Genomic DNA, 14,361 nt, shown 5'->3' on the forward strand with positions numbered 1-14,361 from the left:
TTTCAAATGAAATTATGAAACAAGTGAAAATATGAGTTATTTGCCTTGACCTCTGAAACAGATATTCAGGTGGTTTGGAAGTCTGCTTCTGTTTCTGAAAACTGAACACAGTTTGTTCACAAAACACATTTGGTGCATTTTCTGAAATCAAGCAAAAGTCCTATTTAAGAAGTCCGAGCATGACCTACCAGAAGTGGTTGTTTGAGTCTCAGAGTCAGCTCTGAGGTGATGTTGTTCTGCCAGTCTGTCTCCAACTTCCTCTCATATCTGAAATACCATACAGGGATTATCATAAAGGATCAAAACCAACTCTGACATTTTGATGGACCGACAGACCAACCGACCACCTTATGGACCGACCAAAGATATAATTCAGATATAATATTAAAATGTGGTATTTATTGTTGAAATCAAATGGTATGTGATTGTCAGCCAACACCTTGCCTAGCACGTGCTACCTGTGTCATGTGAGCTGCCCACACTACCTGACATATGGGGAACACATGGTTCATACTGACATTGACAAACAGTCTCATTCTTCATTTTTTCTTTTTTTTTTCATTCTTCACAGTGATCCTTCATAGCCCAGTGGACAAAACTGTCAAGCTGGTAAGTGAATGGTTGCAGGTTCAAAACCGGGTATCAGAACAATTTATTGGTATTCAATAATGTGATATTTTATGATCATATTCACTGGTAGCAAGACAAAGTTATATCAATTTTCATAACAAGTAATAATTCAAAGTCAATGGCTATTCCTCAGAAAACACTCAGGATGTAGGCAATTCTGTAGAAAATCCACAGGATTTCATGGAGTATGTTCACAAAAGTGCCTGAAGCGGTTTACTTGGTAAAAGGAGAACATGGCAAGACAACAGAGCAATCAGCAAAGCAGGCAGGTAGGGCACACCAAAGTGTAAGGCCTTGTCTAGATATATTATACTGTGAAGCATTTCAAGTTGGGGTTCACCTCAAAATTTTTATATTTGTTTTAAAAAAATCTTTAATCCTCACAATGACATAAGGGCCAAAGGGGCAGATACAGCTTTTGGAAAATGCGGGGTGCACACTATTGAGAAAAGGAGGGTGCACTTAGTTTTCACCCGAGTTTCAATGGTCATTCAACAAAATTTCATGACAAAAGTGGAGGTGAGCATCCCTGCAACGTCCCTCTGGATCTGCCTATTGATGACCATCCCAACAGTGATGTCGTGCTCAGGTGCAACTATACTCACGCTTCCAGTTCTTGAATGCAGTCATTGTATGTTTCCCGCATCTGCAAGTTACCACTGCCCTCCACTGAGTGGGGACTCACGTGGCGAAGTTTCTCCCAAGGTATCTGTCAACAAAATCATCGGTATAATAGCAATACTTTGTACTCACAGGCAGTTCTCAGCAGTTGACGGATAGTACACAATAGCAATGTTTTGGTATAGATCCATAACTAAAAGCAATCAGTCAGACAAAAGGAATTTTCCTGTATGTATATTCACTAAATTCAATCATCATCATCATCATCATCATCATCAAAAAGCTGTGGAAAACAACACATACCCTAATCCTTTCTCTGAGTGCCACCACCCACATGAGCCTGCTGACAACAGGGGGCATGTTGTAGTGTGAGGGTGGCGAGATGGAGTTCTCGCTGAACATGGCCCTGACTTGCTGCAGCTCTGCAGTGAAGGCACGAACCAGCTGTTCATCCTTGTCCCGCAGATGGGCCTACAACACGACATACAGCTCACACAACTCCAGCTGCAGACATGTTAAATGATTTACTCTTCACAGGACCTGGCAACCTAATCCCCACTTTAGCTGGCTCTGTTAGGTTGGTTGTTTTGTTGCTTAAATCCAAACTCAGCAATATTCCAGCTATATGGCAGGTGTCTGTCAAAAATCAAGCCAAACAGACTGTACGCTGAAAGTCTTTATGTCTTATGGTAGGGTTGGAACCACTAACCCTCAGCTCTCAAGACAGACACTCAATCTACTGGACCAAGGAATCTGCGAGTGACTTTAGTTTTATGCCATTTCTTTGAGCAATATTCCAGCAACAACATGGCAGTGGACACCAGAAATGGGCTTCACACAATGTACCCATGTGGGGAATCGAACCTGGGTGTTCAGCGTGACAAGCAGATGCTTCAACCACCAGGCTACCCAAGTTGTAATATGAGAGACATGTAGCGTATTGAGATGATGTATTGTGTTATGAGAGTGTATTTTCCGTGATTAGAGTTGTTCTTAATTATTATTGCGGTAGTCTTAACTGGGTCACAATATTTAAGGTTTTGGTGTTAATTATTATGAGTCACATTTCCTTCAGAGAATTATTTAAGCGGCATGCCTCTAAGGCAGTACTTTGGAGTTACCTCCCTTTGAAAAACATCACCACAAGACTACTACTGTTGTAGAGTATTCCATGTTAGTGGCGATGGTTGTATGTGCTTGAACTTTCAAGAAATGACTGAATGTTTATATAAATGGTAGTTGCCGTGTTGTCAACAGACACGGACACACAATTACTGGAATATATATATCATCAATCTCCGTCATCACTTGATCTACATAACTGCTGCCTGACTGCTCGCTGTGTTACATTCTGCATAACTGTTTGTCTCTTGCACTAAGACTTTGGTGAGTTTGCAATATATTTTGTGACCCATTGAATTAGATTTTGTCTCATTTGTATTGTATTTGAAATCGGTATTGTTAAATTGACTTGTGACTTTGTATAACTTGCTCTCTTTGCTTAATAATGCAATATTTGAATGTTTTAGACTTGTCTTTTTCTCTGTTTTGCTGGTTCACAGGGGATTTCTTGCACCTTTTGTCACGGCAAACTTTTAACCATAACAAGAGTAATATATGTTCAGGTAATTACTTCAGAGCTTGGAATGAATAAGCGATCATGGGGACAGTGAAGACTGATGGGTGAAATAACAGTCACAGTTAACTACTTTCGATGCACTGTAGGTGCACTGTTAGTATTTTAGTGTCTCTCCATAAGCTATATTTTGAGTTGAACCCAGGTCGTCATTATGAGGAGTGAGCTTTAAGTACAAGGCTACCCCACTGCCCAGTGGAGATGTCACATGAACAGGATGAAGACACAAGTAAAACCTACCTGGACAAGCTCCCTACTGCTGACACCCTCAAACACCTCCAGGAGTCGAAGTTGTGCCTCCACAGTCGGACACTGACAGAAGGCCTGACGTAAGATCCCAGCCAGACGTTTCTCTAGGGACTGCAAACATAAACATGATGCACTGTTCACATTATATCAACTTAAAAGCTACTATCCTCTCAGAGATGCCAACCCTACATACTTAGCAGATACGACATAACTAAAATTAACATATTCATATGGATATTTACTAAATTACTTCAAACATACTAGATTTATAAACATCGTTGTATTTTGTCAATAATCAGAGTTTTTTAAAGGCAAATGGGAGAGTGGATTTTGTATTTGAAAAACTAAGTAACTCTGCCAAAATCAGAGTAGTTGGCATCTCTGTCCTCTACATGTAAACTATAATCTGTTGAAAATGAATCTGACAGCAAAAATCACTTTCCTGTTTGAGTTTGCAAAATGTTTGTTCAAATATAAACTTATATTCATAGTGTTCCTTGCATATAATGGTGACTTTTAATTCGTCGAATCTGGACAATAAAATTCACAAATTGTCCATCTTGTCTACATCACACTCAGTATTATTCCAGCTATATGACAATAATCTGTAAATATTTGAGTCAGGACCAGACTCAGTTAGTGATTGATGTCATAAGTATCGACCTGTGGCACAATGACATGTATCAACCAAATCAGCAAGTCTGACCACAGATCCCGTTAGTCACCTCTTATGACCAACATGGGGTATTGAAGACCAATTCTAAGATTTTCATCTGAGATTCAAACCATTGATTAACTGAGATTCAAAATCCTGATCAAGAGATCCTGCCCATGGGGAAGGGAGGTAAGTCAGCAGTGCAATACCGAAAATCAGTTGTCTTGAGGCAATGATAAAATGACACTGTGAATTGAAAGCATGGCCTTGGTGTCTGGTAATGACAGAAGCAGATTCTGTTATTGCTTGACACTTCAAGGTCATAATTTGGTTACTAAAGGCAATTTTTCAGCTGTGAAATATAAAAACCACAGCCTAAAAGTTGTACAGAACTGTAACCTAAATTCATGGATCACCTTGATTTGTGGATTGTGGTGATAATCATGCTTTCTCGTATATTAAGTCTCACATGACGTCATGAAGCAGTACTGTTCATGTACACACAGTGCCACACTTGACTGGCAAAAATTTTCCGAATATCTTCATTACACATAAGTACACTAAATCTAATTGTCCATCACTGACATAAAAAGCCCAAGGTCACTACTGGCACTATATACCAGATTTTGTTTTTACAAAGTGTCAAGTAAAAACGATACAGTTAGCACGATCCTCCTCATATCTTGTCGTCTGCTTTCCTTGTGTCAGTACTTACTGCAATGGGCTGTCATTCACAGGGATATATAGTAACCAACTACATAATCCAGGAAACATAATGACATCACATTTTGTGTGCACACAAATATGTGGTGCTTGCAATGGCTTCGGCAAAGAAATGTTTCATTCACAAGTGGGATATCAGGCATTTTCAATTTGCTAAATCAATGAATAAAGTATTCAATGAGTATAGGAAATGAAATCATATGTTTAAACTATTATTTTTGTTTTTATTATCCTTATATCTATGAATCAAGGGTACACAAGTGTACTAAAAGTTACATAAAATGAAAAAAGCATACTGAGCAAGCATGGGATGTTTTACCTTTACAACTGTCCTGAACTTGAAGAAGGACCTCTCAAACAACTGGGATCCGTCTATGTTTAACACATTGTCAACAACTGAGAAGAACTCCTGCATGGCGTATGTATATTTCTGGTGTATCTCCTTCACCATTGCATCCAGACTCAAGCTCCCAGCCCCGCCCACCTCCGCAGCCCCTGCCAGCAGTCGGAAGTGACGTGTTGTCTCCACCAACTCCAGTACATCATTGCACCTGCAACAATAATGTTTGGATCAAAAGCGGACTGATGAATCGCAATTGAATTGAATGCAACTCAAAAACTATCATATACTCAATGAAATGCTGAAAATCATCAAAACATCAAACCAACTCTGTGATGCTTTTGCAGAATTGATGTCATTAACATAAGGAAGTTGTTAACAAACTGTCATAAATATTAACACATTCACTATTTGTTACAAAGGAGGGGAACAGATAAAGCAACAGCCAGGTGTGTTGGATAACACAGATCTGAGGGTTCATATAAGTATGAATGAAGAGGCAAAGCAGAGATTCTTCAAAGCACTTAAATTATCTGTATTGGTTAGCTGACTTGGCTTCAGATACAAGGAATGTAATTTCAGCCTTCTTAAACAAGGAACAATAAAAACGAACATTGTAGTTCTATAAATCATTTCTAATTTGCATAGTTATTTAAAACATGGTTGTATTTCTGTGATCAACAATGTTTCAAAACCTGAAGATATTTCAACTCCAGTGGACCTGTCTATAACCCTCACACTGACCTTTCCATGAAGCTGTTGAGGAGATCAAAGCATGGAGCATTCCGGGGTGGCCAGGGGCTGTCATTCCAAAGGTCTTCCTCATCCAGGGATGCTGTGCTGGAGTGACTCTCTGTGTTCCGCAGCCCATACCGCGGAGTGTATGCATGGGGGCCATACATTTTAGTTGAGAACAGTGCCCCTTGGGGTCTAGCTGCACTGCAACAAGATAAAATTGATTGTAAAGATGTCTGCTTCACTGCTGTTTGAACAGGTCTAAACTCTCACAAACTGAGAAAATGAAGGCTGTTAATGGGATATACCAATTCATTCACGCAGAAAAGATAACGTTATTTATTGTTAACAATTTTAGGGATCAACTAAACAATAAAGAAGTAGACAAAAAACAATCTTACAGTCTTTCTGCATTTTCAGCGATGTTCTGAGCATTCTGGTCATCAGCAGTGTCCTTGAAGTCCAGGTAGGTTCCCCTGAACGCAGCACACACTCTCAACGCCTCCTTCAGTTTAGTGTAGGACTGAAAGGCAGCAGTAGGTAATTCTATACAGTGTAGTTCATAAAAACTATTCTGCCACTCAATCTCATTTTCAGTTGAACTTAGATATGGTATTTGGATTTTTACTAGCTAACTGCAACAGAATGAAAGATATTTCAATGTTTACTGGCTGAAGTCTCAGACTGGTTGATTTCATTAGAAGTGAAACTTGGTATATATATATGCTTATCATTGTTATCAATGACATCATCAACGACATCATCAAAGCCATGATGTAAAGAAGCTTTGTTCGTATAATACATAATAAGGTTAGATTCTTCCATGACTATGAAACATGAGAGGACCTCTGAGGCTCTCATTATGTATCTTATCTCCTACCCACCCCTTCACATGGCTATAGCGACCCCAGTGCATCTCCTCTTCACCGTTTGAGGCTCCCTCTGTATGGCCTCCCCAACTGTTGCTATAACAACCACACTACCCCACCCACCCACCTCTAGTGGTTCCCTCAGTACATCCTCTCCAACCATGGCTATGGCTCTGTGAACAACTTCATTTGACAGTAGTCTGAGGAGGTTGTGGAACTTGTCTATCTGGTGGTAGTACCTACAACAACAAGCTTCATCGTTGAAACAATAATAGGATTTCTCAAACGCTTTATATTTCAGTGATAATGCAATACACATAGTTCAAAACCAATCAGTACACTTTGACATTTACGCATTCATAAAATCAAAAACAAAGTTTGAAAAAATGAACCTGATAAGAGAGGTGAAACTGACGATTGTCTAAAAGACGTCGACTCATCTGTAAAGAACAAATTTAGTTGGGAATGTCTGGAAAGAGCACCCCCGCTTGACCCCGGCTTGATGTTTCAGTGTTTTTTTACAATTTGTCATTCTCATGTCTGTTTACCATGTCAGCTGGCATGTAATTTGTATATCTGGAACGGTGGTCATTTCAACTTTATTTGCAGAGAATATACGTAAAAAAAAACAAGGCAACAAGATAAAAATGGTCTTTATTTCGGATATTAACAGTTACTTCGGACTAAATGAGAAGTTTTCTTGTGAAGTACCTGGATGGATAACACATAATATATCTTAGATACCGTGTATTGTATTATGTATCTGATGTACAGTATCATGTATTGTATCATGCATTGTATCATGGATATCATGTATCACATCATATCATGCATAAACTGTAAACTGGAAATATTCTGCGCCTTGAAAATATTGCATCAATGTACCCCAAGCCTGTTCTGCGACATATTATTTTTGCAAAAAACAACATAGTTAACTAAAACAACATTTCTTCTTACACCATATTGTAACATCAATAAAATAAAATAATTAAACAAACTGAATAAACTGAAGAATAAAATCGATTACAGTAATCATAAAAGTTGTCAAATGTACATTACAACTTATGATTACCATCTATTTTGTGTGATTGTTTAATGTAATTCATGTGACATCTCGAGCAGCTTTTCCTCGCCTCAAACAGGATATTTAATGCTAAAATATATGCAAGAAGCATTTTTGTCACTGGTGATAATCTAGCACGATACGATTTGCCAGTTTCTATGGATATATGCATGATTCTGACCAATCATGGTCCTAATAGGAGACTGAGGCAGAAAAGCATCATTAGAAACCATTCTTTATCCAATAAAATAACTTCTTACAACTGTGAAAATACTTTGCAAGGGCACATTGATATTGTTGATGTTCAGAGCTTTCGAACAACACCCGCCACTGTGATGCCTTGCATGTTATTGGCTAGAAAGCTTCTGAAATGGAGGTATTTTCCACTGTTGTATCCTGTTACTGAGCAGAAAGCCACTGATATCAGGAAATTGCCCACCATACATATCATTTGAGTGGCATTGCAAGAGTTAATATTACTGCACTGAGTATTTTTGGCATGGGGAAGAGAAATGCAAAATTCCCAAAATATAGACAGACGTAAAATATTTCCGCTTTACAGTATATCAATTAATAAAGCATTGTATCATGTATCTGATAGACCATATTATGTATTGTATCATGAATCATATCATGTATTGTATCATGGATATCATTTATTGTATCTACCCGTGAACATCTGGGATAGAATAGGTCTTCAGCAACCCATGTTTGCAATAAAAGGTGGCTATATCTATCATAATATATCATATATACTTAGGGAAAAAAATAAGGGATCACATGAAATCACAAGTGTTCCCGTATATCTTTCCAGGCTTCTTCACAAACTTTGTACCACATAGCATGTGAAGGAACCTAGATAAAAATAACGGAACACGTTCTTTCATGTGATCCCTATTTTTTTTCCCTCAGTATATACTGTATCAAGTTTCGCATCATTTATTGCTCCACATATCATATTCAATTCTTACAAGTGAAACATGTAACATAACTGTGACTTAAGCTTTGGTGAAACTGTGTTTGTTTTCTATTTAGCTATGTATTTAGATATAACACCAAAACCTGTTCTGTACTTACGTTGAGCTGCTCCACACCAGTTTGAGTACTGTCATTAGAGGTTTGAACAACACTAGCATCTGTCGTGGCTCTGTGGCGATGTGAAGTTGCTCAAACCAGGGCTTCATCGTACTCAGGAACTTCAGGATCTTGTTGGTCTCTGCTACAGCCTGACACAGATGCATTACCAATGACCAGTGGGCAAATAAGTAGCCTTCAGAAGTGAGAGATACTACTTTAATGTGGAAACTATAGGATATGGACATCTTTGAGCGATGTCAGCTTGTGTCCAGAAGCAGAGTGATTCCAACAAGAGCATAGCAGGATTTCTGCCCAGCAAACTAACCTGGTACATTAAATATTCAAACATTATCAACATTACTCAACAATGTTTATTTCTCACCTTTAATGTCAAATGCAATATTACCAGGCCATTATTTCTTGAAACAAACTTTATAGTGTGTAAGTTTTGACATTTGTAAATTTTTACTTACATTTCAGAAAATGCATGAAAATGCATTTCCCCAAATTAACTGAAATTGATATTTAACTCAAACATAGCAGGTTAGATTAGTTTGTTTTGGGTTTAGATTTTAGAAATTCATTTACAAATTCAAATGTTTCAAATTGTCAAACTCAGTTCGAAACGTGAGTTAAAAACTGATGCTTGTGTCAAGAAATCAGTGCCAGATCTGTTAATATTATCAACATCACTCTGCAATGTTTACCTTACCTTTACTGCTAAATGTGAACTAACCCAATCAGTTACATATTCAAATGTTGTCAGTATTACACTGCGATGTTTACCTTATTGATTTCCTTCCTGACACTACTGAAGGAGTGGGCGTACTGACTGTTGGCCTGCTCCAGGTTGTGGAGAATGTCCAGAGACATGTCGGAGTCCAGCTGGGTGTTGACGGAGTGGAGTCGGTCCAGGTGGTTCTCCCACATCTTCATCTCCTCCATGGGGCCTGGCTCATTGCCAAACTGATTCTGTAAGTCTGCGGTAGGGTCATGCTTCAACACCACCTGTTTACACAGAAATCTGGTTCAGGCTGATAGCAAACTTGATCTGGGATCCATTCCACTAACTGATCTTAGCCCTTCACCAATCATAAATCCCTAAAATCCAAATTGTATGCCTATCATAGGACACAACTTTTGGAATCATACTCCTGATGCCAATCACTGGATTCTCGGGTCCAGACATATGTTTACAGATTTCAAAATCACTGTCTATAATGCAGTCCCAAAGAACATAAAAAAGAGCATGTAAACCTTTCCCAGATGTTATTTGAAGATGATCCTTGTGAAGACAACAAAACAACAGCAATTGACAGAATCAACAAAAACATAAAGAAATATAGTGATTTGTTCTTCCAGCAAATTGTTTATGGGGTCAGACACTTTTTCTATTGCTAACGGATTTCACTGAAGATGAACGTTTTTTCAAAATTTGAAAACATAATCCTAATAATTACCAATCATTTGACATTTGACAAAACCTGTTTGCACAAACATACCATTGTAACTACATAGAGAGTTATATCTATTTCTGACCGTGGAGATCCAGGTTAGAATTGATCTTTAGTAACTCATGCTTGTCATAAGAGGCAACTAACAGGATCGGGTAGTCAAGCTTGCTGACTTGGTTGACACATGTCATTGTATCCCATTAGCATCCCATCAATGCTGTTGATCACTGGATTGTCTGGTTCAGACTTGATTATTCACAGACTGCCGCCATATAGCTAGAATATTGCTGAGTATGGCGTAAAACTAAACTCACTCACTATGATCATGTGAATCATTTTAGCCAGTTCTATAATATGATCCTTACCCTGATCTGTTTGATCCAGTTGATGACTGTTGACTCCAGGACATGTAGTACTGCACCTCGTCTGTTTGGGGATGCTGCTGCCTCGGCCAGGACTTCTATGGACGGCATGTTCAGCACTATCTGACCCTGCACAACACATTGTCCCCATTAAACCATGCTTCAATGTAACAGAGGCAGTACCTGTGCCTTGACTGGTGTCAGATATTTAGCACAATACAATGATTTGGCCAGTGCAATGCCCTTATGTAGCCATTCATATACTGGCAGGCTGAGTCATATGGAATCTGGGAAGGGTTCTCAAAACATTCTGTAGGTGAAAGTCATAAACATAACACATATTTGGAGAGAGGCATAAAAATGGACTCTGTCCTCGCATCATTTCCACAAAGTGATCTTCATGGTAAGGGGATCTTAACTACTATTCTGTAAGACTTTTGACAGTCATAGCACTACTATCACTTTGTGGGACAAGTCCTATCTTAACACTAAGGTGATTGTAACTTCCATGCTTAAACACAGACTTATGACAGTTATTGCACAATGATCACTCTGTGGAACTAACCCCATCTTAACAGTAAGGTGATTGTAGCTCCCATTCTAATACAGTTCTAAGGTGATCAAAACTCCCATACTTAATCAGCACTAAGGTGATCATAACTCCCATACTTAAACAGCACTAAGGTGATCATAACTCCCATACTTAAACAGCACTAAGGTGATCATAACTCCCATACTTAAACAGCACTAAGGTGATCATAACTCCCATAACTAAACAGCACTAAGGTGATCATAACTCCCATACTTAAACAGCACTAAGGTGATCATAACTCCAATAACTAAACAGCACTGAGGTGATCATAACTCTCATACTTAAACAGCACTAAGGTGATCATAACTCTCATACTTAAACAGCACTAAGGTGATCATAACTCTCATACTTAAACAGCACTTAGGTGATCATAACTCCCATACTTAAACAGCACTAAGGTGATCACAGCTCTCATAATTATACAGCACTGAGGTGATCATAACTCCCATACTTAAACAGCACTAAGGTGATCATAACTCCCATACTTAAACAGCACTTAGGTGATCATAACTCCCATACTTAAATATATGCTTATGATCATCAAAATGTTAAGATCGCCTGGAACACAACCCAGTCCCTGACCACGCTGACCAGGGCCTAGATTTTTTCTAAGCTCTCTTAGCGCTAAGAAAGTTGTAAGCTAATGTTAATGTCTGGCACTTACGACAATCTTAGCGCTAAGAGAGCTTCGAAAGTCTAGGCACTGAAAGGTGATTGACTTACCCTGACATGACCCTGTGTGACCTCCACTGCTGCCATTAGTCTATGCAAGATATCCATGATCTTGTCCCCGTTGATACCGGCCTCCATGACACTGGGCTGGTTCGTGCCCAGGAGAGGTAGATACACCTCTCTAATAGTGAGTTCTAGGTGCTCCAGGGGCACATTGTTACAGTCCATGTAAAACACTTCTTGGTCTGCAAAAAATATTTGATAGCATACTGAATGAAATACGTTGGAAAGGTAGACTAATTGATAAGATTGTTTGCACAGAATTATAGTAGTTTTCAGATAAATAATTTAGTCGATTTCAAATTTTAGAACCCGAGAGTTTATTTCACAGACACACTAATGAAAAATAAAAATGAACCTCAAAGAATGGTTGGTTGGTTGGTTGGTTGGTTGGTTGGTTGGTTGGTTGGTTGGTTGGTTGGTTGGTTGATGCCACACTATGCAATATTTCAGCCATATGGTGGCAGTTTGTAAACAATAGAGTGTGGACAAGACAATCCAGTGATCAACATCATGAGCATTTGAAGTTGGGAATCAAACCCTGGTCATAATGGAGTGAACACCTCAACCACTAGGCTACCCCAGCATTTCTATGCAGAAATTCTAACCCATAGTTTGATGGGTTCTGAAAGCAAAGACTATCTAAGTCTCACATTACCCTCGCATCATGAGTTTCAGAAATTTACAAGTATGAATAAGATCGCTGATATTGTGAAGTCATAAAAACATAACCTATAGTTAGACAACCTTTGTATCATTTAATGTCAGTGAAACTCCTTTGTCAATCTGAAGTTCATCGCTGTCTGTACTGGATGACAGGCGGCCATTGTGCACAAACTCTGGTGATGTCATATGGTTCCATGGTATTTCCTATAGAACAACTTATGGGAGCACAACACATGTCACAATCTCACCTATTATCCGCTAATTATCTGCTTTAACAGCTAATCCGGCAGTGTAAAAGTAGGTTTACAGTAATAAACAAGTTGATAAATTGTAATCCAGTCAGTGATTGCAGAATTAACAGAATAGTCACACTTGTTCAACATGAATTTCCAATTCACAAAATATGTAGAGTTGATCAATGGAATACGAAAATGAAATGGAACATGAAAAAACAACTTAAGAGATGACCCTATCAGGCTTCCATTGTTTAAAAAAATAGAGCAGGGATTCCTCCTTAGGTCATGTGATTATTTTTATTGACTACATCAGCTAGCAGACAAGCGATGTTTGAAAAACTTGGAAGTTGTATAAGTTTATAGAAAATGTTTGTAAAGATCACACAAAAAGTGGCATTAAGTCATAAACATAAAGTTACATTAGTTTTTATTAGTAGATGACTGTACACACGCAAATTCATTGAAAGTCTGAGCATTTTTTGCTTACAGCTGTGATGATCTACTGATGAAAGTAAACAATTGATAGGTGACAAAATTTGGTAAGTGGCTCATGAGAAATTATGTCATTAGGAAATACCACAGAAACGCAAGTGGAATCATATGAAGGCATGGTACTAATATCACATAATATTGCACATTATAAATAAAGATGTCTTGACTTTCCTGTTCTGGTTGGAAATACTCCTGTTCTACATGTAATCATCTTGACATACTCACCCATGTTATCTTTGGTGAGTTTTGTTCCAGGATTGCACTTGAGGAAGAATATTGATTTGGATTTGAGGTCATGTGGAGGTTGCAGCGCTGCTGTAAACTGTCGCATTGGGCGTACGTAAACAAATAGCTTCTTGATGTCTTCATTGTTGATAAACTCATAAAAGGCAAGTCTGAAATGAATGGAAATAATGAGATTCATTCATAGGTTAATAAACAGAAATTAGTTTTTCGCATCCCGTTTCATCTTAGTATGTTTCATTCACTGTCATAAATTGTCATTAGGATTTACTGAGAGCTTTCCATTTGTGTGTGCAGCAATGCCTCCAGTGTGCAAAAACAGCCACAGGCACACTAGCCCACAGTTAGTGAAAAGCCAGTCGGGTCGGAAAATGTCCAGGGTCACTGGCCTGACTGTTTTTTAAAACCAGCAAGAATATGGCCTGATAAATGACAATATTTTACCTTTTTGTACTCTTTTGATTATTTTCTACATTCAGATTTCTGGCTGGTGAATTATTTTGTGGGCTAGTAACTTTCAGACATAGCTAGCCCGACTGGCTAGCAAAACATGGAAACTATTTCACACACTCAATGCAGCATTCAGCATAATTTTGCATTGAACTGATCATGAAGCCGTGACTTGAAAATCATGTGGTTCAAATCATGAGTATAAATCAGTGTTGATACATGTACGTCATTGTACCCTAGTTGTGTAAATTGATGTTCAAGCTGTTGATCACTGGATTGTCTGGTCTAGACTCATTTGGACTGTAACAATACACTCACATATTCAGGAAATCAAACCGTAGCCCTTCATGAATACAATTTGTTATTCATAGTCACCAGAACCGAATATGAATTAATATTTACAATTTTTTATCTAGGCATGTTTTACTTGAGCCATTATCAAAGTGAGATATGCAAGAATGGCATATGTACTAGCATTGCAGTAATGCAAGTAATGTCTATTAGTCTATTACATACCAAATTTCAGTGTCGTGTCA

General features: G+C 38.3%; 1 protein-coding gene across 1 annotated transcript in view; it reads right to left on the bottom strand.

Moving 5' to 3' along the window:
• LOC137291601 (uncharacterized) overlaps positions 1-14,361 on the bottom strand; it is a 95,974-nt gene that overhangs the window by 77,399 nt on the left and 4,214 nt on the right. Inside the window, exons 3-15 of the mRNA XM_067822988.1 lie at positions 13,358-13,527; positions 11,730-11,923; positions 10,418-10,543; positions 9,385-9,606; positions 8,599-8,747; positions 6,586-6,697; positions 5,991-6,112; positions 5,599-5,793; positions 4,834-5,065; positions 3,128-3,247; positions 1,555-1,722; positions 1,236-1,339; positions 189-267 (exon numbers count right to left, since the gene is read on the bottom strand). Coding sequence (XP_067679089.1) covers positions 189-267; positions 1,236-1,339; positions 1,555-1,722; positions 3,128-3,247; positions 4,834-5,065; positions 5,599-5,793; positions 5,991-6,112; positions 6,586-6,697; positions 8,599-8,747; positions 9,385-9,606; positions 10,418-10,543; positions 11,730-11,923; positions 13,358-13,527 — 1,993 coding nt within the window. The remainder of the gene's footprint in view (positions 1-188; positions 268-1,235; positions 1,340-1,554; positions 1,723-3,127; positions 3,248-4,833; positions 5,066-5,598; positions 5,794-5,990; positions 6,113-6,585; positions 6,698-8,598; positions 8,748-9,384; positions 9,607-10,417; positions 10,544-11,729; positions 11,924-13,357; positions 13,528-14,361) is intronic.

The sequence above is a fragment of the Haliotis asinina genome, chromosome 1, assembly GCF_037392515.1.
Source record: "Haliotis asinina isolate JCU_RB_2024 chromosome 1, JCU_Hal_asi_v2, whole genome shotgun sequence".
NCBI lineage: Eukaryota > Metazoa > Mollusca > Gastropoda > Lepetellida > Haliotidae > Haliotis > Haliotis asinina.